At 35.7% G+C, this 25,652-nt stretch overlaps 1 protein-coding gene across 6 annotated transcripts in view; it reads left to right on the top strand.

Annotated features, from left to right (window-relative positions):
* RALYL (RALY RNA binding protein like) overlaps window positions 1–25,652 on the top strand; it is a 350,333-nt gene that overhangs the window by 235,607 nt on the left and 89,074 nt on the right. Inside the window, exon 1 of one of the 6 annotated variants that reach the window (XM_026049677.1) lies at window positions 14,822–14,899. The exons of the other annotated variants lie outside the window; for them this stretch is intronic. Within the exon in view, the coding sequence (XP_025905462.1) occupies window positions 14,863–14,899 (37 nt within the window). The 5' untranslated portion in view covers window positions 14,822–14,862. Of the gene's footprint in view, window positions 1–14,821; window positions 14,900–25,652 lie in introns of those variants that run through there. 6 annotated transcript variants of the gene reach the window in all.

Here is a 25,652-nt window from a genome sequence, read left to right on the forward strand (position 1 = left end):
AAAAGCTTATAATAGTCATCAGCTGTCTTGGTCTTTTTTTTTTTTTTCTTTTTTTTAATGACAGACATTATCTTCCATTGCATGAAAGTGTATTTGTTAGTGTAGTTGCTATGATGTTTCAGTCTCTCTCAAGTCTTTCTGTGGATTTTTATTCTGTTTTCAACTAAAAATAACCAGCATTTGTAATTAGCCTTTGAGTTGCCTTCATTAATAGAAMGTCTGATCCACTCCCCAAAACCTTTTTGTCCCTCAAAGCAGAGAGTTCTGTGTTACTGGTATAGTTGTTCATCACTAGATTATCATGCAAAGTTACATTATCTTCAAAATCAATTTATTTGCTACACACAGCATGCTTAGTATTTCAGTAAAACTGTAATCTGAGTGAATCTAAGTATGAGATGTGTGTGTGTGTGAGTATGAGCAGAAAAGAGTAATCTGTTTCATGAGGATTCTCTGAAATACTAGGATTGCATAAAAAACTTTCCATATCTCTTTATACCCTCAATTCYGATAGGCTACCTCAGATCTATAGAGTCATGGAAAGTCTAAACAGGAAAAAGAGAGAGAAAAATAGAGAGAGGAAAAAAAAATAAAAGAAAGAAGAGAAAATCTTCTTCTATTTTGCCCTTACACTTGTCAGGCAACAACCGCATATATTTGTTTCTACCAGTACATCTCCTCTTGGTTTTCCCAGCTGAAAAATATACTGTTGTTCTGTTGTCTTCTCACTTGGAGCTGCCATCTAAAATGATAACCTTCTTCAATATAATGGGATTAAAAACAAGATCTTTCTTGTGTGTAAGGATTTTCAGACAAGAAAGAAGTATCTCAACTCAAAAATACTGCACCAAAGAGATCAAACTAGACATAGAGTAGACTTGCATTGGAACTTTAGCAACTTATGCATATTGAATTCACTTCTGATGGTTATGTATAATACATAACTTTTTTTTTCTAAAATAAAATAAAATATTCTAAAATAAAATGCCTACATCATCCTTATAACATAACTCCAAGTTTTTAACATAGCAAGCTTTCGTCCCTTTGAAAACACTTAAAAAATCGGTATTCTTTAAGCATGTCGCTTAGGAGAGGAAATCTTATTTTCATCTTTTTATTTTGGGAGTTGCAGTTGAAGCCCAAATGTCAGTAGGTGGCACTAAAGCTGTGTGACTGAAGTTTCCCTTAGCAAAACCTGGAGACTCAAGTTCAAAGATACATATTTTTTAATTTCTCCTTCACACAAACTGTGGTAGCTGAAGGTCACTCCCTCTAGCTTGCATTATATTAGATCTGTGATATTAGATCTGCCCCATCACTTGCTTGACACAGAGTCACTAGTGCGTTATCTCTGCAACTCCTTAAAGTACGTAAAAAGAATTCTCTGTGGTAAATTCATAAAGCTTTTATATCAGTTTTTCTCTCAATAACASAAATAAATGGAAAAATGAGTGAATTTTGAAAATGAAATAAGTGAAATCTAATTATTATAAGAATATGCATGAATATGAATGACAGTTCATTGTTAAAACTGGAAATAAATTAAGCTCCTGTAATGTCCATAAATGATCCCATCTATCTCATCCTGTCTGGCAAATTATTGTAACAGATAACATTGACAACTTCATATACAAGATTAAAAAATTATTTTGGTGCTAGTGCTGAAGAGCAGCCCCAGCTTGCAAAAGAATGAGCACAATATATCATCTCYATGAACAGGAGGCCAAATATCATGCAAAACAATACGTTGCAGAACAGTGAGTGCTGAAAATATTGAGATGATTTTGCTTAAAAGGCCAAGATGCACCACATAAAACCAAAAGAATCATCCTAATCAAAGCAAATTAATTATCCAGCAGTCCACTTCGTATGCTTTGAAGGTAAATATCCTTTCAACCTTTCAAAATATCCTTTCTTTTTGGTTATGTGGTTTGCCTTGTTTATTAGTATATTCACATTGCAAATGCCTCCTCTTTAAATTCTGAGACACAATACAGAACAGTTAATTGTTAATCTGAGCAGGAAAGTGAATACCTCTGATAGGCATTATAGAGATCTGATAATTCTCAATAATGATCTGCAACCAGCCAATCTGAGGAAATGGAGGAAAAAAAAGTTTCTGTCTTGCTTTTGACTGGTTGAAAATCTCAAATTTACAATTTTTATCTTCATTTCAACTATATTCTCATTTATCACAGGAATTTTAAATCCTCTATTGAATGTTACATCCGTTTGAATGAATTAGTGTGCCCATTCAGCTGTGTTGATCATTTTAAGATAAAAGATTAAGTGGTCCTCTGTTCTAAAAATTGTTTTGTGTAGAAATTGGATAGTCTTAATATAGCATAGATTAAACACACTATTTCCAGTGTATTAGAATTAGGTTAGACTTACATACAAATTGAAGTTCGGGGAGTAAGAGCTTGGAAGAAATATATTTTGTTATATGATATCCAGTCCTGATAGCCCTCTGATGGAAGTAAACTGCATACAAAAATGAACAGAAATCTTAATTAGTAAATTATTATTTTTTTAATTACTCAGACATTTAGAGGCAGAGATAGAATAGTTACACACATTCATATTTTTCAGTTTAATGATGCCTTTGAAGACCTCTTCATATATTTGTTTGAAAATGCTCTTTTTAAATTGGATTATAATGAACTGCCACTGAGGCTTTTATTGAATTAGACATTGAAGTACAATGGCATTTTTGTTAAGATGGAATGGAACAATCCCATTGCACAATAGTCTATGATGGCAACWTTTCAATAGGTGTAATTTCATCTAAAATATTATTGTTCTAATTATCTGTAACTTTGAAAAGAATATTTTATCAAAGAACTAGAAAAGATTAATTTGTCATAACGACAATTTAGTTCTACTTTCCTCTGGAATATTGTAGTTAGGTTAACATGTGGTGTTCCAAAGTCGTCAATATCTGAGGATAGAGCCTAGATAGTGATTTCAGGGTATATCATTTTTGTAGATACAGTTACTAAGGGAAATTTGATATCTACCTCTCTGAAGCAAACCAGTATATTGAAGTTTAGTAATCCTTTGTAATAGTGATTCTCTTGAATTTGAATAGTGATTCTCTTCACCATTTTCAATGCATGGCTTTTACCAAAAGAGAAAAGATTGGGCAGTGAAATGGCATGATTAGTCATATGGTTAGCCAGAAGTACCATTTATAGATTGAGTTTATTCATCTATTTGAGAGATTAGGCTATTAAGTTCACTAAACTGGAAAATTAAAAATTGTGTTCCAAATGTTCAGCTAGTTTAAATTAAAACAATTTTGATGATTTTCTCGAATTTATGTTGCATAAAGTAGAACATTCCATATCATGGAGCTCAGTCATCCATGGATGAAGGCAGCAGAGGCAGACAATTTACCTCWAATTTACAACAGCTGATAATTTTCTTAGTCTTGAACACTAATAAAAAATACTACATTCTTGAACTTCACTCTTTATTTTCTGCATGGTACCTGAAAAACTAAAATCCTATTTCCCTTTCTCTGTAAACCAGGTGTTTCAAAAGTTATTTGTTGGGTATTATTTTTAATAGTAAATTGTTAATAATGCTACAGGAAGTAATTGAATATTTGAATACTTGAAAAGTTATTTTATTAGCATTTCTTAATCTAAATGAGGGKTGCTCAAGTGAACCTATTGTTAGATCTCTATAAAAAAGCTGACCTCTTCAAAAATTAGCATACATATTCTGCTGCCTTTAGAACTTTGTGGCACTGTTCTGTAGGAAGCACTGTGACTGTTTAAGAAACTTTATCTAAATTTCAAAAATCCACTTGGCAGGCTTATATCAATATCTGCTATTTATATAATTTTGACTACTGTTCAAAATATTCAGTAGTATAATATTGACCAAAAAAAAAAAGAAAATAAATACTTCAGAGTATATTGTTCCATGTTCAAAGTAAAGCTTAATGAAAGTGCCCAGTTTATACAATAATTTTTACATCAGTACTCTCTAGCTCAATTTTTCACATGAATTCATTTTTCATTTACTGGCCATCACTGATCATATCAATAATAGTTTTCATCATATGTGTTTTAAATTTTTTATTAATAACAGAATCACAGAATCACAGAATCACAGAATGGTTAAGGTTGGAAGGGACCTCTAGAGATCATCTAGCCCTGGGCAACCTGTTCCAGGGCTCTGTCACCCTCACAGGAAAGAAGTTCCTCCTCACCTGGAGATGGAACTTACCCCTTGTCCTGTCACTGGCCACCAATGAGAAGAGCCTGGCCCCTTCCTCGCTACATTCTCTCTTCATGTACTTATACATGTTAATCAGATCCCCTCTCAGCCTTCTCTTCTCCAAGCTAAACAGGCCCAACTCACTCAGTCTCTCCTCRTACGACAGACGTTCCAGTCCCTTAATCTTGAGTTAAACTTTTAAAATAACAGCGAAAGTATAAAGTCACCAGGAATGGTGAGAGACTGAGTTCAGTCAGGCAGTAAAATTAAATAGAACCCATTCATGCCCATTTTATTCGAACATCCAGTAGTTCATCAGGACTTTGATTCTCCAAAGCAAAATTTCTTAAATGTGAGGATTGTAAAATACTATACCCTTATGAAATAAGTAATTTTCAGGGATCTTCTCTTCYTTTTGTGAGTGAAATATCCCAGTTTCTGAATTTATAAGACAGTAAAATAGCCTAATCAGCATTTTAATTTTGCAAAATGTAAACAAATCCAGACTGACTTGGATCTGTATTCCAATAAGTAAGATTTAGGTGCCTCTCAGTGAGAGACTCTAAAATGTGGACCATTTTGCTAAGGTGTAAAGGATTAAAGTTCTATCTGATTTTAATTAGCATTCCACCAAGTTTAATTTTCCTGACAAACGTCAGAGCAAATTCTCTTGTTTTAGGGTGTTCTAATTACAAGTATTTTTTCCGTAAGTGATTGCTCTCAGGGAGGAAAGAAACCTTTGGAAGAATTTGCACTTCCTTCTTTATCTTTTAGAACTCGGTTGAGTCAACAAGGTYATGCAGTTTATGCAAGGTCGTGCTGTTAACCTACACAGTTACCTTGCGTCTTCAGTAAYGACAGGGAGGAGAACTCCGTGTATAGTTAAATATTACTCACATTGGGTCCTATGAATGCCAGTTAGAAAATAATTGTTTTTATATTCTAAGGATATGAGGGGGGGGATTTCTGTCTAGAGATATAAGGCAAGTAGTAATACTGTCTTTATAAAATACTTACATCTATTATTTTACTGGAGTATTGTTTCAAAAGGATTTTTCTCATCTTTAAATCCAAAGTTTATTATGCCTTTTTACATCTAGCTGAGCCTTTAACTAAGAAAATAAATTTGCAAGAGTAGGAATGATTTGGGAACACATTAAAAAAATAATAATAAAAAAGTTTAGATATTCTGGCTTTTTAGGTATTTGTTTTAAACAGACTTTTTCTTCAGGAGGTATTATTCTCATGCTAGATGGAGGGTTTTTTTGTTCACTTTTTTTTTTATCCTTACAAGATTCTGTGAATCAGGGAACAGACAATTTGACACCTTAAATCTTCTTCCGTGGCTATGATTTCAAGCACCACTTTCTCCAAGTTCAGGGTCAGTGCATTCCTACAAGAAAGAAGTCCTACAAGACTTCTTTCCTACAAGAAGAAGTAGAGGGGGCAAGAATGGGCAAGAATCTGTTGAGTAAGCTTAATGAGAAAAAGAGAGCAYACATCATGTGGAAGAAGAGCCAGGCCACATGGAAAGAATATAGGAATACTGTGAGAGAATTCAAGGATGCAACAAGGAAGAGCAAGGCCTTCTGGAATTGGAGTTAGCAAGGGATGTCAGAGACAACAGGAAGGGCTTCTATATCATCAGCAGCAAGAGGAAGACTAGAGAAAATGCTAGTCTGCTGCTGAAAGGGGAGAGTACCTTGGTGATGGAGGATGCAGAGAAGGCAGAGTTACTAAATGCCTTCTTTACTTTCATCTTTGCTGCTAAGGCTAGCCCTCAAGAACTACAGAGCCCAGATAAAAGATAGGTAAACAGGAGACAGGAAGACCTTCCACAGGTCGAGGAAGATTGGGTTAGGGATTATTTAGGCAAATTGGATGCACACAAATCTATGGGCCTGGATGGGATGAACCCATGAGTGCTGATGGAATTGGCAAATGTCACTGCTCAGCCACTCTCCGTCATCTTGGAGAGATCATGGAGAGCGGGAGAGGTGCAGGACAACTGGAAGAAAGCCAATGTCACTCCAGTCTTCAAAAAGGACAAGACGGAAACTACAGACCAGTCAGACTCACCTTCATCCCTGGAAAGGTGATGGAGCAGCTCATCCTAGAGACCATCTGTAGGCATGTGAAGGAAAAGAAGGTGATCAGGAGTAGCCAGCATGGCTTCACCAAGGGGAAGTCTCATTTGATCAACCTGATAGCCTTCTATGATGGGATGACTGGCTGGATGGACAATGGGAGAGCCGTGGATGTTGTCTACCTTCACTTCAGCAAGGCTTTCAACAGTGCCTCCCATAATATCCTCATACGGAAGCTCCGGGAGAGTGGACTAGATGAGTGCACAGTGAGGTGAATCGAGAACTGGCTGGATGGCAGAGCTCAGAGGGTGGTCATAAATGGGGCCGAGTCTAGTTGGAGGCCTGTGGCCAGTGGTGTCCCCCAGGCGTCAGTACTGGACCCGGTGCTGTTCAACTTGTTYATTAAGGRCATGGATGAGGGCACTGAGCGCTTGCTGAACAAGTTTGCAGATAATACCAGACTGGGAGGAGTGGTTGACACTCCAGAGGGCTGTGCTTCCATTCAAAGGGCCTTGGATAGGCTTGAAAGTTGGGCAGAGAGGAACCTCCTGAGGTTCAACAAGGACAAGTGCAGGGTCCTGCACCTGGGGAGGAATAACCCCATGCATCAGTACAGATTAGGGGKTGACCTGCTGGAAAGCAGCTCCATAGAGAGGGACCCGGGAGTCCTGGTTGACACYAAGTTACCCATGAGCCAACAGTGCCCTCATGACCAAGAAGGCCAAYGGGATCCTGGCCTGTGTTAAGAGGAGTGTTGCCAGCAGGTCAAGGGAGGTGATCCTGCCCCTCTACTCACCACTGGTGAGGCTGYACCTTGAGTACTGTGTGCAGTTCTGGGCTCCCCAGGATAAGAGGGTCCCTCTAGAGAGGGTCCAGCGGAGGGCAACCAGGATGATTAAGGGACTGGATCATCTGTTGTATGAGGAGAGACTGAGTGAGTTGGGCCTGTTTTCTCTGGAAAAGAGAAGGCTGAGAGGAGATCTGATTAACATGTGTAAGTACCTGAAGGGGGATTGTAGGGAGGAAGGGGTCAAGCTCTTCTTAGTGATAGGACAAGGGGTAATCGGTATAAATTGAAACACAGGAAGTTCTCTCTGGAGATCTTCCAAACCCACTTGGATGCAACCTGTTCCCGTGCTTTCGGTGTCCCTGCTTCAGCAGGGGGATAGACTAAATGACCTCTAGAGCTCCCTTCCAACACTAACCATTCTGTGCTTCTGTGATTTTAGACTTAGGYTTCATATAGCTTTTTTTCCAGTTTTTCACAGTTACATATCCATTCTCTTCAGCAGTAAATGGATCCAAACTCTGGAAAAGTGTCTAGGGAAAGGTATTAACTTGTATTAAGCAATTTTCCTGCTCAGCTCATACAGGGGTAAACTGTTTTTCACCTTCTGTACTCACATCTCAGTTTAGTCTGTTATTTAGTCATTGAGAAAACAGTTCTGCTTTCTAGATGTCCTRTTCATCCTATTCAACTCCTGTCCTGCCCCACTCCCAATCACCTGTTGTATTTATTTTCATCAGTGAAATTAGTTCATTGTATAACCCAATATTCAATTATAAAATGTCAAGGTGAGAAGTACTAGTCTTCAAAGTATCTCTCATTGGTTATGCTTTTGAAATAAGCAAAATATCCCTAAATGAATTTTATTTATGAATTTAGAAATACCTCATAATTTCTGATGAGGTATTTCTGAAGTGGATTCTGGTGAGATGTGCCTCTTTATGAAATATAATGATTTTTGTCTTTCCTTATAATTTTGTTTTTAACTAATAGTTTAGGGKTTTTTTTTAATTATGAAGATATATTTTTTTTTTTGTCAGATGTGTAAACAACACATTTAAAGCTTTTTGACTAGGAGGTAGCTGGGGTTTTTTTAGTGTTTCAATGAAATTTTTGTACTACATTAGCAATCTTGATTTAAAAACTATTTGATTTTAAATCAAAAACAAATTAACTGAGTTGCTATGACGAGAGAAAATTGTATGTTTCCATATAGAATAGATTTAACTCAAATTGTCTTTGATTTAGTTGCAATATTTGGAGTGACTGCTGTGTAACTTGACGTATTATAAAACTGTATCTATGAATTCAGCTATGAGACTAAATGTAGGTAATCCTACCACAGAAATGCAGCCCTGTTTATGGAAAAGGTGCTTTCCTCTGCCTATCTGTTACTCTAATCAAAATATTAATCAAGATATTAATAACTTGTAATACAGCAACTTAATAGCTTAACACCATCCTCCCCTCTGCCACCACACATATGTACACATGCACACGATGCAGCCCTACAGGAAGGCAAAAGGATGAGCAGTTTTCAAGCTGGATTCCTGCAGATATTTTGCATGGAGTGAGCAGATCTCTATAATTAAAATGGCATTTCTCTGTGTGTATTGCAGAACACATATTCAGGTAGCCTTTCTCTGCACTTGCTTTGGTATGGTCTTGCAGTGATTTCTATAAAGCAGCTTTTTCTTATCTCTSCAGAAATCAGTCATCTTCTCCTTTTTCTACCTTTCATCTCTGTTAAAGACTTATTCTCCACCTCAGGCCAGCCATTACACTGACTGATTATGACTAAAATTGTCATGAATCCTACACAGTGAGAGAAAAGAGATCCCATTCAGTGAGAAAAGAAAGTGGAACCTTTTCAGTTTTATCTTGACTGTTTTTATAAAAACATTAGTCTGAAATGAAATGTTGAAGAAGCAGCTGTTCATAGGCTGAATCGTGAAATACCATCAGTTTGTACTAAATTGATGTTTAAAGTGCCTAATTTGTTCACAAGAGGTACTTTCTCAGGTCCTCCTTGTTCCTTAATGTGGAGAAAGGGAAAAACAAGCATATTGGATGCAGAACTAAAAACTGAAAATGTATTTTGAACATATTTATTTCTTCACCCCCCAGCAGGGGGGGTGGACTAGAAGATCTCTAGAGGTCCCTTCCAACCTTATTATAATTTCTAGAAAAATAAAGTGCAGAATATTGTGAGTTTCATGAAAGATTTCACAGAATACTATATTGCAAAATGCAATATTAACACAGTATTAAACCTAAGTCTGAAATCACAGAATCACAGAATGGTCAAGGTTGGAAGGGACTTCTGGAGATCTTCTAGTCCAAGTGTAAATGTTGTGATTAAATCCACCATTAGGCATTTGCTCATTGCAATTTGCTATGAAAAGCTGAAACATTCTATTAATCAGCAGATCTGCTTTTGGTCTACATCTGTGACTTGTCCAGCCTTTCACCTTATCAAAGTCCTGTAGTATCTACCAACTCAGAGACTAGGGAAATTGGTGTCTGTTGAGGGCATCATCACTTACCCAGATAAAAAAGTTTGTTTTTTTTTTTTAATTACTTTTATTACTTTTTATTACTACTGACTTTCTTCCAGTTCTATAGTAGGATTAAAAATCTGTCAACTGGTTAAAAATTGTTAAATTTTCCAATATTATTTTTACACTTCTTAGGATAGTTTTGACTAATCATTTGACTAATTCATAGTCTACTATTAAATAACGAAAAGAAAAAAAATTGCTATCATAAAACTGATAGTCATCGTTCTTTAATTTTGTATTAAGTATATATGTTTCCAAGTATAAAACTGTTATGTATATATTTTTAAGAAAATTTGTGAATAATACAGGCCACTCCTCTATATAGCATTTGTATTTCCTGAATTGTAATAATGTAAATCCTGGAGAAATGGAATTCTTGAATAGAATTTTGGTTTAATTTTAGAAAGCCATTTGGGACACAAAGCTTCTACGCATTTAAATGGAAGTGCTTTAATCCCATAATCTGATAATTTTGAAGTAGACAATTCCTTCAGACTGTTTGAATGCTCTTGTCAAACAGGTGTTCAGAAAGAGCATGAAAATCACCAAAAAAAAAAAATTGTTGAAAGATGGGGGCAATCTCAACAAGATAGAATAAAATTGATGAATAGTCAACCAAACTTTAGGTCAAACTAAGTAGCAAAATAAATGAAATCCTGTAAGAGTTAGATAAAATCTGACGAAAATCAAATTGCAGACAAAATAAGATGCCAAGACTATAAAAACAAAACAAAAATAACCTACCACCCAAATACTGGAGAAAAGAAAGGAAGGAAGGAGGGAAGAAAGGAAAGAAATCAGCCATGAACAAGTTGTGAAGAAGAAACTGGTCTAATGTAATAAAGAACAAACTTGGATATTACTGTGTGTTGAAATGAAATGAAAGGAGTCAAAATGGCATTCATTTGATATGGATTTCTCACTTGCTAAAGCAGAAAGGAAAATGTGGTTTTCCATCATGGATTTTTTTTTTTCTTTTTTTTCCCCCAGACATTTTAGAGAGGAATAGCAATAGCTTTTTATATCTGTTTTAAAATAATAATTAAATGTTCCTCAGACTGAGGAAGAGAAAGCTTTATGCTATTGCTTCCAGTCTAAGGGGACCTATACTGTGCACAGCATTTTATTAGAAAAAGAAAGAGTTATCAAGTACTCATAACTGCATTATTCGTTTTTTGGAACCAAGAACAGAACAGATTTGGCCAAGTTCTCCTCAAATATTATAGAGTCTGAATAATGAGGAGGGAGTTGAAGTTGGGAGGATATCAAACCTCTCTAGAGCAYAGAGTTCTCTCTCTGTCAAATTCTGAGCTGCAGAGCTTCTTTTGGTGTAAAATCATTGCTCTTAAGTGTAAAGTCAAAAGTTCTGTCTCCCAATGTATACATATATTGTAGCTACTCTGAATTTTATGTATGCTACCCAAATGTAATTGATGATACGATGTAACTCTGAAATCTCTGAAGAGTATCCTTAGGTGTCTGATTTAGGTGACCGATTTGTCTAGGTTCTCAATGGTCAGTGAAACAAGTGATTAAGAGCAGGGGTCAAGCTCAGATAATCTTATTCCTAGTTGGAGAAACCCCTCCATTCTCAATAGTGAAGAATAGTCTTCCTGGGTTCCCTAAAAGTAGGTCATAACCATTAGATGCTTGAAATCGATTGACGTAAATACTTGCAGTGTTGGGCTAGTATTTTCCCAGTCAGGAATTCTCCAAGAGCATTAGGTATGCTGAAGGACTAATGTAGACAAAACCTTGGCTAGTGCTGGGCCATGGATATATCTGGAGATAGGAGATGCAGAAAGGCTCGAGAAATGTACAGGATGTCATTAAGACCATCCCCTAGGCAGGCTCCTCAGAGCTATCTGACCTGTTCTGAAATCCTAATCCTCTATGATTCTTTAAAATAACCATCTTACTATTACACAGAGATTTTACTTACTTATTTACACAGAGATTTGACTTCCATACATTCAGATATCAATTCTAACCTTACATCTGCAGGAAACATTACAATAGTCTTTTGAAAATGCTTAGGAACAAAGAAACACACAAATACATTTTTGATGTAAAATCTTTTTTTTTTTTTTTTAGTTTAAGATTACGATTCTGTGAACAGAAATAGTTATATTTGAACATTTAGGGTTGATAATCCCATATTCTCTACTTGCAAAAGTTACCTTGGATGCAGTTAAGCAGTCAGAGGTTGAGAAATCCGCCAAAAAAAGATCTTGGAATGATTTCTGTAGTCTCTATACTGTTTCACCATCATACAGATGAATCCCCTGGTGCAAAGGCAAGTGGCAATGTGACAGTTCATGTTGAGACCACTTTGAAACAATGGTAATATAAATAAAAACTAAGAAAAATCTGGAAATATTGTCTATCCTGCAAGGTCAGAATATAAGATTTTTTTTTTATAGCTCTCTCATAAACCCTATGTGATATCTTTTAGCACCATGCGGGTTACGTGCCCTACGGCATCAAAATAGTTCTAGGTGTCAGTGTTTAGGCAGCTGACGAGCCTTTTTACCTAAACGTGACATTAATCAAGTTTTTCTGCTGTGGCACTCTCATCAGTCTTCATTTTTCTCCTCTGCTTCAGGAATGCAAGCCATCTGTATTGCCTCTTGAACCACATTGATGAAACTACTTGATCTTTATTTTTATTTGTAAGCATGTGAAATGCATATTTAGATCATCCCTTTCATTTGCAACACCTACTTAAGTTTTGTAACAGAATAAATAGACTGATGTTTTATCTAGACATGTTAATTTAGGCATAGCATTTCTTGGTAAAGATAGTTTTATTTAYTTAATATAAAAATCACTTGTAGAGTGAGGTAAATATTTCCATAGACTATTTTAATAATATTGTAAGAATACTTTGAATTTTTAAAAATTATTCTTGAAGCTGTAGCTTTGGGGGGGAAAAAAAAAAAGTATGTGATTAGGTGATTTTTGTTATTGAAGGGTTTCATTCATTTCTTTGCAAGTCACCAAGAGTATTATATTTAACCAGTCATATGCAAGATTATGACACTTTTTTTTTTATAGCTGCAATAGTATGACCCTTTTTTACTTTACTATTTTTACTTTACTAATTTTAAACTTTTCCAACAAAGAACAGTAACATGGACAAATAGGAGGCTGCTGTCCCCACTCAAAGTTAGCCAGCACATGCAGGTACTGTCCTGAATTCTTTTTGGTTTTAAGTCAGCAGACCTATAATGATTCATCAAACTGAAAATATTTACATTATTTAGAATATTTATTTTTTTTTAAAAAAAGACAAATTTGCTATTTATGGTAAGTGATAGGAATTAATCTTGCAGTGAAGTACTAAAATGGGCAGAGAAAAMAAGACTTAAGAATACTTCATCACAATAAGGAAAGAAGAAAAATTTGAACTGAATTATACAGATTAAATCCTCCAGTTGAAAGTAGTAAGAGCAAGAAAAGGCAGCAAAGACAACTTTATGAGGTAGTAAACCTAAGGACCGTCAGGTGATACTGTTGCAATGAGATATGCTGCTCACCTATGCTTGTTATGTTCTGCTGGGATGTGAGTCAGACCACAGAGTGGATTCAGCTGGAATTAACTCAGAGGAAAAAATGAAGCAGGTAAACTGGGGGATTAGCTGCAGGATGTATAATTTGCTTCAGAAATACTGACATCTGTGGAAATAAATTAATTGGTATTTATGTATATGGCATGTCGTAACTTTTTAATTCTGCACTGACATTCTGTCTGTTGCTATTTTAAAATGATTTAGCCAAAATTCTTCCTTCCTTTTGCTGAACCTTACTTTACAATTTCCCGCCTTCCTGCTGACCTCCGCAGCAGAGATAGCGTCTCTTCAGCTGCGAACATTTTGACATTTTCAGATTGTAGTTGAAAGGTACAACACACACACACACACACACACACACACACACACACAAAAAAAAAAAAAAAAAAAAAAAAATTGTCGAGTGCTTTCTCTTTCTATAGACTGCATTTTATCTTCAGTTAAGCTGATACACATCCAAATGAAAAGATATGTGGTCAGGTTTTGACAGAGAAGGGGAAAAGAACAGAAGAGTAGAGCCAATATAAAGATTTCAATTCAGAAGCTAGATACGTGTTAATCGTGTGCCTATATGAAATACTGAGCAACTGAGTAACTGAAAGGAAAAATAAATGATACTGTGCAAAAATAAAAATAGCTTTACTGGAGCTATAAACAAAAAAATTGAGAGAAAAAAAAGGAAGCAAGTAGAGATTTATAGTTCAGTGTCAAGTGTGACATTTCTTTTAGCTTTCTTTTGAAGAAAATAACAGTAGATCAATGTTCTTTAGAGATTGCTTATCATTACTAATTTGGGAAAGTATTCTTTCTACTTTCCACATTCATTCCCTTTAAGAAAATGTCTGAGTTCTCTGTAAAGAAGACATGACATGCAGATATGTAAAAGATCATGTAATGCTTTCTTTAATTTTATATTTTTTTCCTCATGACCTTGTGATTTAATAGATTAGAAGGTAATAAATTTGTTATAAAAATGAGCAAATTCCAGAATTTTACTTCAGTATCTCAAATAATTAACAAATAGAAATAATCAGAAGTCTACATAGGCATGAAAGAAAGGTTCATATTTCTATGTTTTCTAAAAACCTATGAGTTCAAGACAGCAATCAGGATGACATTGACCAACATATATTGATTTCTGTTTCTTTGCATAATAATTTTGCTTGAAGATTTAGTCCATAATATTTTTAATTTCCTCACTATGTATAATTCTAAGAATCTCCCAATTAAAAGTTAGTTTTACTGTGTTCATGAAGGTATTTATGCCATTTTAGTTTTATCATGGCTTTTTGAGAAATCTTGATGACAGAGTAGCAAATAATACATTAAACAACTGTGTGATTATATGATTCTTTATGCTTTCAGGATTTTATTAACTGGTATAAAATACATTGGAAAAGGTATAAAAATAACTGTATTTGGTCTTATATTTTCTGCCTTTCTAAGGCAGAATGTAGCATCTCCCCTGGATTTTAGGAGAATGGTATTACCCTGCCTTTCTCTGAGAGATTGCTGGTTACCTTCTGTCAGTGAGCAACTGTCTCACTGCAAAGCAGAAGCCTGAGCTCATCTCTTTTGTCTCTGTATTCAAGCAATTGCTTCTTAGAAAGTGGAATTTCTTCAAAATGACTATGTACAAGAGCAAACGCAGAAACCAAAGATGTAAGTAAATCATAAACTTTTTTAAATGTTCTCATAGATGAGGGAAAAATAAGTCTGTCTCCTTGAAAACCCTGTTTTATTCCACCTTGCACTGGTTAAATACAGCAGAAAAGCAGGAATAGTATTCTGTCCCAATCACCCCATTTCATTTGTATGTTAACTGCATGAAAGAGCTTTAAAATGAAAAATTAGCTCACTTGTTACTATGGAAACCCTCAGTAAGTGCTTCATAAAATAAAAAAAAAAAAAAAAAAAGAGAGAAATAGAGATCAAATATAAGTTCGTTTCATATCAGCATCCATTATTCAGGGTTTAATGATTCGCTAGTTATATCCTTTGCCTTGATAGGGTTAACATGCTTTTTCTTGTCAGACTTCTTTGTGTGGCTCTCTTTGGGAAGCCAGTGTTGTACCAGAACTTTAATAGCAATTATTTTTCTTGACCACAACTTTCTGAAGAATTAATTAGTTTTGCTTAAACCCTAGTAATAGAAATTAAAGAGAAGAGGAACAGGGAGGAGAAGGGCAGGCTGCATGTGTCTGTTACATATTTAAAAGATAGTCTGTTGATGAATATTCCCTGAGTTGTGAAATGCCTGACTTTCCACTCAAGCACCTCTTTGACTTTTTATTTGGTATATCACAAGTTAGGGTGATTTCAGTAAAAATGAAGTGCCCTGGGTCAGGTTATGGAGTATTTGTTACTGTAATGAGATCTAGCAAGAGGCCAAGGTGTAAATGGAGACCATGTTTGAGGTGAGGATTAAAATAAAAGATACTCTGTTAAGAAAACTGCACTGAAGGGACTGTGTGCTTAAAGGACAGACAGCAGGAGGGGAAGGAAAATCAACCTGAAAAAATGATAAATTTGGGCCTCATTTTTGACCAGAACACTTCTACTGGTCAAAGTTTACAGGATTTATATGGTTTTATCACTGTCTCAGAACTTAACTTGTACAGATGTCCTTCAGTCTTTCTCTCCTAAGAGAGAATATCAAAAGTTTTAAGGACACATCTCTGCTAAAATCACTGCAACAGAAATCAATCTATTTCACATTCAAGCAAAAATAATTATCATAAATGTTGTTCTTTTAGCTGCAGTAAGAGAAAATTCTTCATAAACAAACAAGTTGTATCTAGATCACTTTAACATTCTAATTTCTATCACAGTTATTACATAAACACAGGGGTCTTTCTATAGCCAACTGCATTCTTGCATTCTGCGATATTCCAAGCTGAATATCATAATAATGCATAATAATGAAATCTGTGACTATTTGCATATTTGCATCGTTAGATTTTTATTTGTCATAGGGTTGTAGCCATTTATGAAAACTTTGTCAAAGATGCCTTTATGAAGTGAGTGAACCTTCTTCCCCTTCTTCTCTCCGCTACCAACCAGGGAAAATTTTGATGTTTTGGGGATACATTTAGTGTAAGCAACTGTTATTCTGAAATGCAAAGGATAATGGTAGCAACTGTTTTGAACTGTAGAAAACTCCTACATTGACATTTAAAACATGTTTTGTGTTAATATTGGATCTGTTTTTCATTGCACTTAATAATGGAAGATATTTAGTATATATTATTCATTTTATGTGGGAAAAATCTATTTTTTAATCTCCTCCTTATGTCTGAATGTAGTGCTTGAACATCTGGCATGAAATAAAACTCAGCTTTAGGTTTTTTTGATGTTTGTTATAGTTCTTTTACTAGACTTGGTAAATGCTGAGCTGCATTGTAAGCAGTGCTTTCCTAACCTTCTTTTATAGTGTAAAAAAGATTGTGAAGTCACTTTGTAGTTTGAAAGCACACAAGATCGGGGGGTAGAGAGAAAAAATAAAGGGATGATAACCTTTTTCTAATATAAAATATAAGTAATAACTATTTGTATTTTCTGTCCCATAAAAATAACTAGTGATAGCGAGGATAAAAAAAAAAAAATTATCACCTGAGTGTTTGTACAAACTGGCTTAAAGTTCCCTGGTTACCCTTGTCTTCCCTCAGCTTCACCACAGCACATAACATCTCCAGTTCAAAACCTGTCTTTAATGCTTTGCCAGCACTGCAGCTCTTGATTTTAAATCTAGCAACACTGTAACTTGTATTAAAATCAGGATAATATTTGTCTTTGAAATCATTTTATCAAATTTATTTATCAAATACATAGCTGTTAACCTGATGAAAATTATTTTATTTTAGTTATTTATTTTAGTTTTCAATTTCACTTTTCTTTTTAAAAATGTGCAATACTTACCATATAAATAAATGCCTGAGATTTAGTACTCATAGATGCAGATAGAGTAAAATGAAGCTTTTTACCTAAAATAGGGGTATAGTTCATGTATTTTGCTATATGATTAATTCCCTATATGATTAGAACTAATGAGATAAATAATGCAGAGTAATGTTTTTGCTGAGTAGGAAATATTAAGTAGTAAATTGTTTCTATATTGTCATGTATGTTTACTTATATACATGCACACAGAGTCTCTATGCCTACATGTGTAGGAATACAAAAATGCTTTATCCTCACTACAGAATGTTATCAAATAATGATAACCTAGATTATCATTTAATTTCAAGAACCAGGGATTGAGTATCTTGGATTGAGGGGATTGAGTTGCTGTACACATGTGGACTTTTTCCACAAAGATTCTATTGCACTGGAAAATTCACTATGACAGTAAGTAACATTCTCTAGAGACAGTAATATCTCTACTTCTCTACTCTTGAAGAGAGTAGCATTTTTGACAGATATTTCTTGTAGACTTGTTCAAGAGAAGTATTTAAGGGCACCTACTATGTAAGCAATAATATCAGGAAAAAAATGGAAATACTCTATAAACAAACTTTAATAAATTACCATTTGGGTAATTGGTAATTTGGGAGTTCTGGGCTCCCCAGTACAAGAGGGACGTGGAGCTGCTRGAGGGAGTCCAGCGCAGGGCTACGAGGATGATCAGGGGCCTGGAACAGCTCCCCTATGAGCGAAGGCTGAGGGAGCTGGGTCTGTTCAGCGTGGAGAAAAGAAGGCTGAGCGGGGACCTGATCAGTGTCTATAAATACCTCAAGGGAGGCAGTGAGGAAGAGGGGGCTGGCCTCTTTTCAGTGGTAGCCAGTGATAGGACTAGAGGAAATAGATACAAACTGAAGCATCGGAAGTTCCACAGGAACTTAAGAAAACAGTTCTTGACCGTGAGGGTGCCAGAGCCCTGGCACAGGCTGCCCAGAGAGGTTGTGGAGTCTCCTTCTTTGTAGATCTTCAAAAGCCGCTTGGACGCAATCCTGTGCCATGTGCTTTAGGTAGCCTTAAGGATTCTCTGATTCTATGACCATTATTTTTTTTATTCATGGCTAGGGTAGCATCTTGCTTTCAATTAAGACTCATATGATGGAGACTGTGTACGAACAGAATGAAAAGACAATCTCTAATGATGTTTCAGTTTAACACAATGCATTTGATGCACCCAGGAAAACATGGTAGAGTCATCCCTGGAGTACAGAGGTTAGTGTAGGACTTCTCTGCTACAGAGATAAAATGGGTTTTGGAAAGTTAAGCCACAGATGGAAAAAATGAAGAGAAAATATATGTCTTCTTTTCATTCTTTTTCTTCATTTTTCAAGCTTAGTGCTTCATGGGACCTTTTGCAACTGTCTAGTGACAATCTCAGCACAGTTGTAGCTGAGGCAAAAATAAATTACTTTTAAGTATTAGAAAGCATTGATAAAATCAGTTAAAAAATAAAGGTAGATAAGATTTTTAAAGGGATTAACTCCAATCCCAAACTACTTCATGACAATATGAAGAATCCTGTTGACAACAAATGGCTTTGAAATTGTTGTCCAGATGCATTAATTACTTTTACAATGTATTGGCTACCGGATTCATACAAAATAGCTGTTTTCATTGAATATTTCAGTTTAGCCACAGTATATTTTTTAAAGTGTCATCCATATTTTATGAAGATTCTTCTTCTCTTAAAAAGCAGCACGTTACTATATGGTTTTAACTAATTACTATATATACTTTTAAAATAAGGGAATAAGGAGAGTGGATGAGTCACACTTATTTTTATTCTCCTCATAGAAGACATATCACACTTTTACATGTAACTGACACATGAATTATTTTGCCCTCAGTCCACAATTTTATTTGTCTAGTCCTAGACTTCCCTGCATGCAGAATGATGTAGAAAGTAGCATATGAATTTATTAAAGTGTTAAATAAGTGATAATAAGATTAAGGTTTTTTTTTTTAAAAAAAAAAAAAAGCCACAAACCCCACTTTTCCTAAGTTATGCAGGTATCTACACCAGTATAGTATGCATGACAGTCACAGAAAGTCCTAGTATCTTTGCCTAAAGCTAATGCAATATTTAGAAGTGATTTATCTGATATCTCGTTGTGTGTGTGGGTTTTTTTTCTTTTTTTTCAAGTTTTGTTGAACAAAACTTGAGGACATCTGAGGACAACATCTGAGGACAAACTGAAATTCTAGTTTGAAGGAACATTTTGTCCTGTCAACATTCTTTGACCTATTAGAGTTCCTGCTATATTCTCTTTTATTGAATAAAATTTTGTCATCTCTTCATCCAAGATTTGCTGTTCTCATCTTTGTCCACTTACAGATAGCATAGCCACTTTAAACCTTAAAAATAGATTTGGCATCTGTTGAGCTTTGCTATATCACAATGTGATCAGCCATGGTTATTTTCATCTCTTTTAGCCTCGTAGGGCAAGAAGAAGCCTCCAGTACTCAGTCAGCTGTTGCTCACAGCAAATAGCAGACTTGATGTAGAGTATGTTAGGAGTTAAAGTGACTGGAAAACCAACACTCACTGGGGAAAACAAGTATAGTTACTGACCCAGATACATATAAGAAAACTGCTTTATTCTGTAAAACATCAGAGACTCAAACAACAAGGGATAATCTCTTCAACATGATACAGAGGCAACTTTCTTCTTGTAAAGCCATCCTAAAACATGGCCCCAGGATATTCCTATTGCAGAGTGCATTTTGGGGAACTAAAGTTAAGTGCCAGTAAGTGTACCAGTAATAATGGTGAACAAAACGATACTACTGACCTGAAAGAGTACAAATACTATTGAATATTCACATCACATGGATAACCTTTTTATACGAAGAAATATAATTACTCCTAGATAATTCAGGAGCTTCAGAGAGAGAAGCTCTCTTTTTCTAGCTTTGTGATCTGGGAAGGCTGCCTTGTTTGAAATTATTCACTTTCCATTTTATAACTTTTATTGTTACTAACAATAAACTGGAAACAGATGTCTTTGAGTGAAGCATGCAAGGTAAATTCATATAGATTTTTTTTCTTAGATACTTTTTCAGGTGTCATGTGCTCATGAACAAATCCCTAAAACCACCAAGTGTAGGGACAAAAAAAGATATTAATTTGCCAAATAATATTGAGATATATTGGCAAATGCTGCATGTGAGTAAGGGAAATTACAGATTGATTGGAAAAATGTTTTATGTCAATAGGCTGCTTACATTGAGACAGAAAAGATCACAGATTAACAAAAAAAAATACTGTGCAAACAAATCTGTATTTTGGGGCATACTTTTAGGATACTCAAAATGTGAAAAATTGTATATATTGAATTTTAACTAATAGCATTGCTAAGAATTACCAAACATCGTCATCACTAGTACTTTCAAATCATGCAAAATAAATGTTATTGTTATACTTATATTAGAACTTACTTCTAGAATAAGTTCTCTTCTCTCATCTCCATTTATTCCTAAGGAGGAAATACAGAGGAAAAAATATAAATGAGGAGAAAAGCCTAAGCAATCAAGAATCTGCAATCGCTCTTGAAAATGAAAAGACAATGAATAAATAGTGCCAGTACAGATTCAGAAATTAATTCTAAAATAATTTAAAAGTAAAATTATATGGAACACCTGAAATGCAAGTGGAGAATGTAGCAAAGGAATTCAACAAGATTTCACATTTCACATTGAGATTTCACAACTTCATAGTACCTTTTGGCTCCATTAAAAAGTTTATGGAATAAATGTAGACAGGGGTTCATTTGCTTTGCATAAGTGTATCAGTGGAATAGTAGACAATAATAAAGACTCAATGAAATTAATAATTGGAAAGCTGAGGAGATCTCATAAAAATGCATCAGCTATTGTTAAGGATCATAAAAAAATTATGATAAAAAATGAACATATGCAAATCACGTACTTTGGATTATGTGATTTGAAGAGTATTAAGGGAATTAGAAGAGGAATGTACCACAACATTGACAGTTTATATTTGAAAGGTCAGCGAAAACTAAGAAGATATCAGAAATACAAATGTAATACTGGCTTGCACACATACAGTTCTGCGCAGGCTGGGAGAAAACTTGCAGAAAATATTGCAATGTTCATCAGTAATATAATTCACCAATACTCAAACAAAACTATGTTATTGTTATTTTCCTGCGAGGATACAAAACTTAGAAATTTTGGAACTAAAGCACTATAGTAATAACCTGAGGTCTGGAAAAAATAGTGGCTTTGAAAATAAAATTTGTCAGAAGGAAAAATAACAGATTCAAGGTATTGGCCTTAAATTGAGTAAATCAAGGTCCAGTGCCCTCAGGAAAGAAGAATTCAGGCTAAATAAAGATGCATGTTTTGGGAGTTCAATTAATTGCACAGATAATTACCTAAAGCATTTGTGATACTAAGAAAGTTACTGTTTCTTAGCAAGGCAAACACTGTATCTTTTAGCCATAAAAGCTGCAAAATTCTGGAAATCTCAAAGGGAGTACAGACGTCCTCACTTGGCTCTACAAGATTTATAAAGTTCTATTAAAATCTTAATTTCCTGCTATAGCAGTATATATGAACTCCAAGAAAAGAGAAATATCCTTTGAAGGTCTAGACCATAGATTATCTCTAATGGATGACTATTTTTACTTATTTTCATAAAAAGTACCTTTTTTCAAAAATAAAATAAAAAAGCATAACTACACACTTAGGTAGTACAGTCTTGATTTATAAACACATTTTAGTTCATTTATTTGCTTGTTTCTTAGCCTAGCCAACTTTTTTTTGTTCCCTCAGAAAACTGAAAAGAACCTCCATCCTACCTCCAGTAAAGTCCTTAACTGCAACTCAGCACCATTCCATCATTGAAACTATTGACAGATGTAAATCCTAATCCTTCTGATATATATATATAATCTTTTCTAAATACAGCAATGAGATTTTTTTTTTACATAATTAAACATGCAAGAGAAATAATAATAAATGCTTTAATGGCATACCTCCAGCTATAACTAATGAAAAGAACAGGAATATTATGTGTATATTAGTATATTCATAAGAAAATTTTCATTAAAAAAATTAAAAATACCTTTCAAGTCCCTCAAATAATAACAGAAAATCTGAAAAAACAAGAAATGGCTGTGAAGTGTAATTCTTTGAGATTCTGCAAGGTCAAAATTAAGAAATGCTTCTGGATGCTTTCTGGATGTTACTCTGGGAATATTCCCTCTTCCCTCCTTGCAGAGGCCAGAAGGGAAATAGAATTACTGGAATCAGTGAAACCGCTGAACAGTACTGCAACAAAGACATTATCAATATTTTAATTCCATGTCCTTCATATATAGCTTTTGGCTACATATTTTTTGGTCTGGAAGGACACAAATATTTTCATCTTAAATGTCTGTTTTCCCTGTTCCACCTCATTTCTTCTGTTTTGCCATTATTAATGTGTTAAACATTCTGAAGAATACACTGGGATGTTAGCTTAGGTTTTGACTTATGGTTGTAGAATTCTTTCCCCCTGTTTAAAATTGAAAAGATATCATTTTCTGGTTGCTCTTTGTAGAAGCCTGAAGTGATCTCCACAAGCTATTCCTTATCTTGTGAGAAGTGATTTGAGAAGAAACAAACAAAATCTGCCTAGGGCTGCTTTTCACAAAAAAAACACTTTATGAATACATAGTGTATTATAAGACTTCTTTTGACCCTGATGAGCTAGAAATTGCTTTAGAAAAACATTTGACTGTAATTCAGTCAGGAATTACAGGRATTACAATGAGCAGAACCCTCATTCCTCTCTAAATTGCTGTCTTATTAATAGTTTCCAAAGGCAGTTATATTGCTGATTTTGATTACCTTCAGTTGTGTCATAAACCTGGGTCTAGGTGTGACCTTCCAGCTTGTATTTAGGTATAAGTTCCTTAGGACTCACTAAAGATTTTGCATAGCTRTTTACAACACTTCATTTCTACTTTATTGTTATAGTGTTACTGCAGGGTAAATTGGAAACTACTGCAGTGTTACAGTACACACATTTCAGTCTTGTTTATTTTTCTGGAAGTTATTTGTTTGTTTAATTGACTGATTGATTCATGTTATGTGCTATGTCTCATTTTGGAATGAGAAAATAAAATAATTTCAAAAGCCTTCTTCTGGCCTATTAGGTACTTTCAGAAGTATGTGCAGGAAATCCTTGAAATCATCTTCCTCAAAAGAGGAAGAATTTTGGCTGGTCGATGAGGATTTAAGCAAATCAGACACCCATAAATCTATGGGCCTGGATGGGTTGCACCCAAGAGTGCTGAGGGAACTGGTGGACGTTATTGCTCAGCCCGCCTCCATCATCTATGAGAGGTCATGGAGAGCAGGGGAGGTGCTGGAGGACTGGAAGAAAGTCAATGTCACTCGACTCTTCAAAAAGGGCAAGAGACAGGAGCCAGGAAACTACAGGGCAATCAGCCTCACCTCTGTCTCTGGAAAGGTGATGAAGCAGTTCATGTTAGAGAGCATCTGTAGGCATGCGAAGGAAAAGAAGGTAGTCAGGAGTATTAAGCATGGATTCACCAAGGAGAAGTCTTGTTTGACCAACCTGATAGCCTTCTACGATGGGACAACTGTGTGGCTGGATGATGGGAGAGCCATGGATGTTGTCTACCTTGACTTCAACAAGTTTTTCGGCACCATCTCCCATGACATCTTCATAGGAAAGCTCAATAAGTGTGGACTGGATAGGTCCACTGTCCARTCCTGTAAAGTGAGGTGGACTGAGAACTGGCTAGATGGAAGGGCTCACGGGGTGGTAATAAATGGGGCCGAGTTTAGTTGGAGGCCTGTGGCCAGTGGTGTCCCACAGGGGTCAGTACTGGTCAGTGCTGTTCAACTTGTTCATCAATGATTGCATTAGGGCACACAGTGCACCCTGAGCAAGTTTGCAGATGATACCAAGCTGGGTGGAGTGGTTGATACTCCAGAGGGCTGTGCTGCCATTCAGAGGGACTTGGATAGGTTGGAGAGTTGGGCAGAGAGGAACCTCCTGAGGTTCAACAAGGATAGGTTCAAGTTCAAGTGCAGGGTGCTGCATCTGGGCAGGAATAACSCCAGGCATCAGTACAGATGAGGGGTTGACCTGCTGAAAAGAAGCTTCCCAAAGAGGGACCTGGACATCCTCGTTGACAACAAGTTAACCATGAGGCAGCAGTGCCCTCGTGATCAAGAAGGCCAATGAGATCCTGGCCTGCATCAAGAGAAGTGTTGCCAGCAGATGGAAGGAGGGGATCCTACCACTCTACTCAGCTCTTACAAGGCTGCAGCTGGAGCATTGGGTGCAGTTCTGGGCTCCGCAGTACAAGAGGGATGCAGAGCTTCTAGAGAGGGTCCAGCAGAGGGCAACATAGATCATTTAAGGGACTAGAGCGTTTTTCTTATGAGGAGAGACTGAGTGAGTTGGGCCTGTTTAGCCTGGAGAAGAGAAGGTTGAGAGTGGATTTCATTAATATATATAAATATCTTAAGGGTGAATTTAGGGAGGATAGGGCTAAACTCTTCTCAGTAGTGGCCAGTGAAAGGACATGAGGTAATGGGTATAAGTTGAAACACAGGAAGTTCCATCTCAATGTGAGAAAGGACTTCTTTCCTGTGAGGGTGACAGTGCCCTTGAACAAGCTGCCCAGAGAGGATGGGGAATTTCTTCTGGAGGTCTTCAAAATCCACCTGGATGCTATCCTGTGCTACATGCTCTAGGTGTCCCTGCTGTAGCAGGGAGTTTGGACTAGATAATCTCTAGAGGTCCCTTCCAACCTTAACCATTATGTGATTCTGTGAAATCATTCTACGTGTCTTCTGTGGCTGAACTAAAAGACAAAGAATATATTAGTAATTTAATACTATTTGCTTCTAAAGTGTGATCACTGTCCTAAGAAACAGAAGCATATGCTAAGGCTGGTTCTGATGCAATAATTACCCCTGGGTATCATGTTATGTCCTCACTTTTTAACCCGAAATTTCTTTAATTGGACTGACAATCTTCAATCTAGCCTTAGCCCCCTTTTCCTTGCTATGGCACACTCTAAAATTAAAATACTTTTCAAGCATTAAGTTGTGCTTGTATACACTTCCTCTCATGATAAAAGGAAATCTCTCTCAAGCTTTTTGTTCTTGTCCCTAAATGCTTCTTACTACACTCTAACAGCTTTCTAGGAATAACATTGTGCATCACAGCATCACAGCCCCTAAAAATGTATATTCTGGTGGATAAATGATTTGTGATATATCCCACACAGTGTGTTCCACTTCAGAGTCAACAGCTGATAAACATAAAACAAGTGAGAAAGACTTTCTTAAAGTGATTCTCCAGTGATTAGCTAGATGCATCCGGTGAGTGATTAGCATACATCAACTCCTTCTGTAGCAGTTTTAAAGAAATCATGCAGATGCAGTAATTTGTAATTTTGAATAAAAT

Source organism: Nothoprocta perdicaria, unplaced genomic scaffold (genome assembly GCF_003342845.1).
Source record: "Nothoprocta perdicaria isolate Ctin4 unplaced genomic scaffold, notPer1 scaffold_60, whole genome shotgun sequence".
In the NCBI taxonomy this organism is placed as follows: Eukaryota; Metazoa; Chordata; class Aves; order Tinamiformes; family Tinamidae; genus Nothoprocta; species Nothoprocta perdicaria.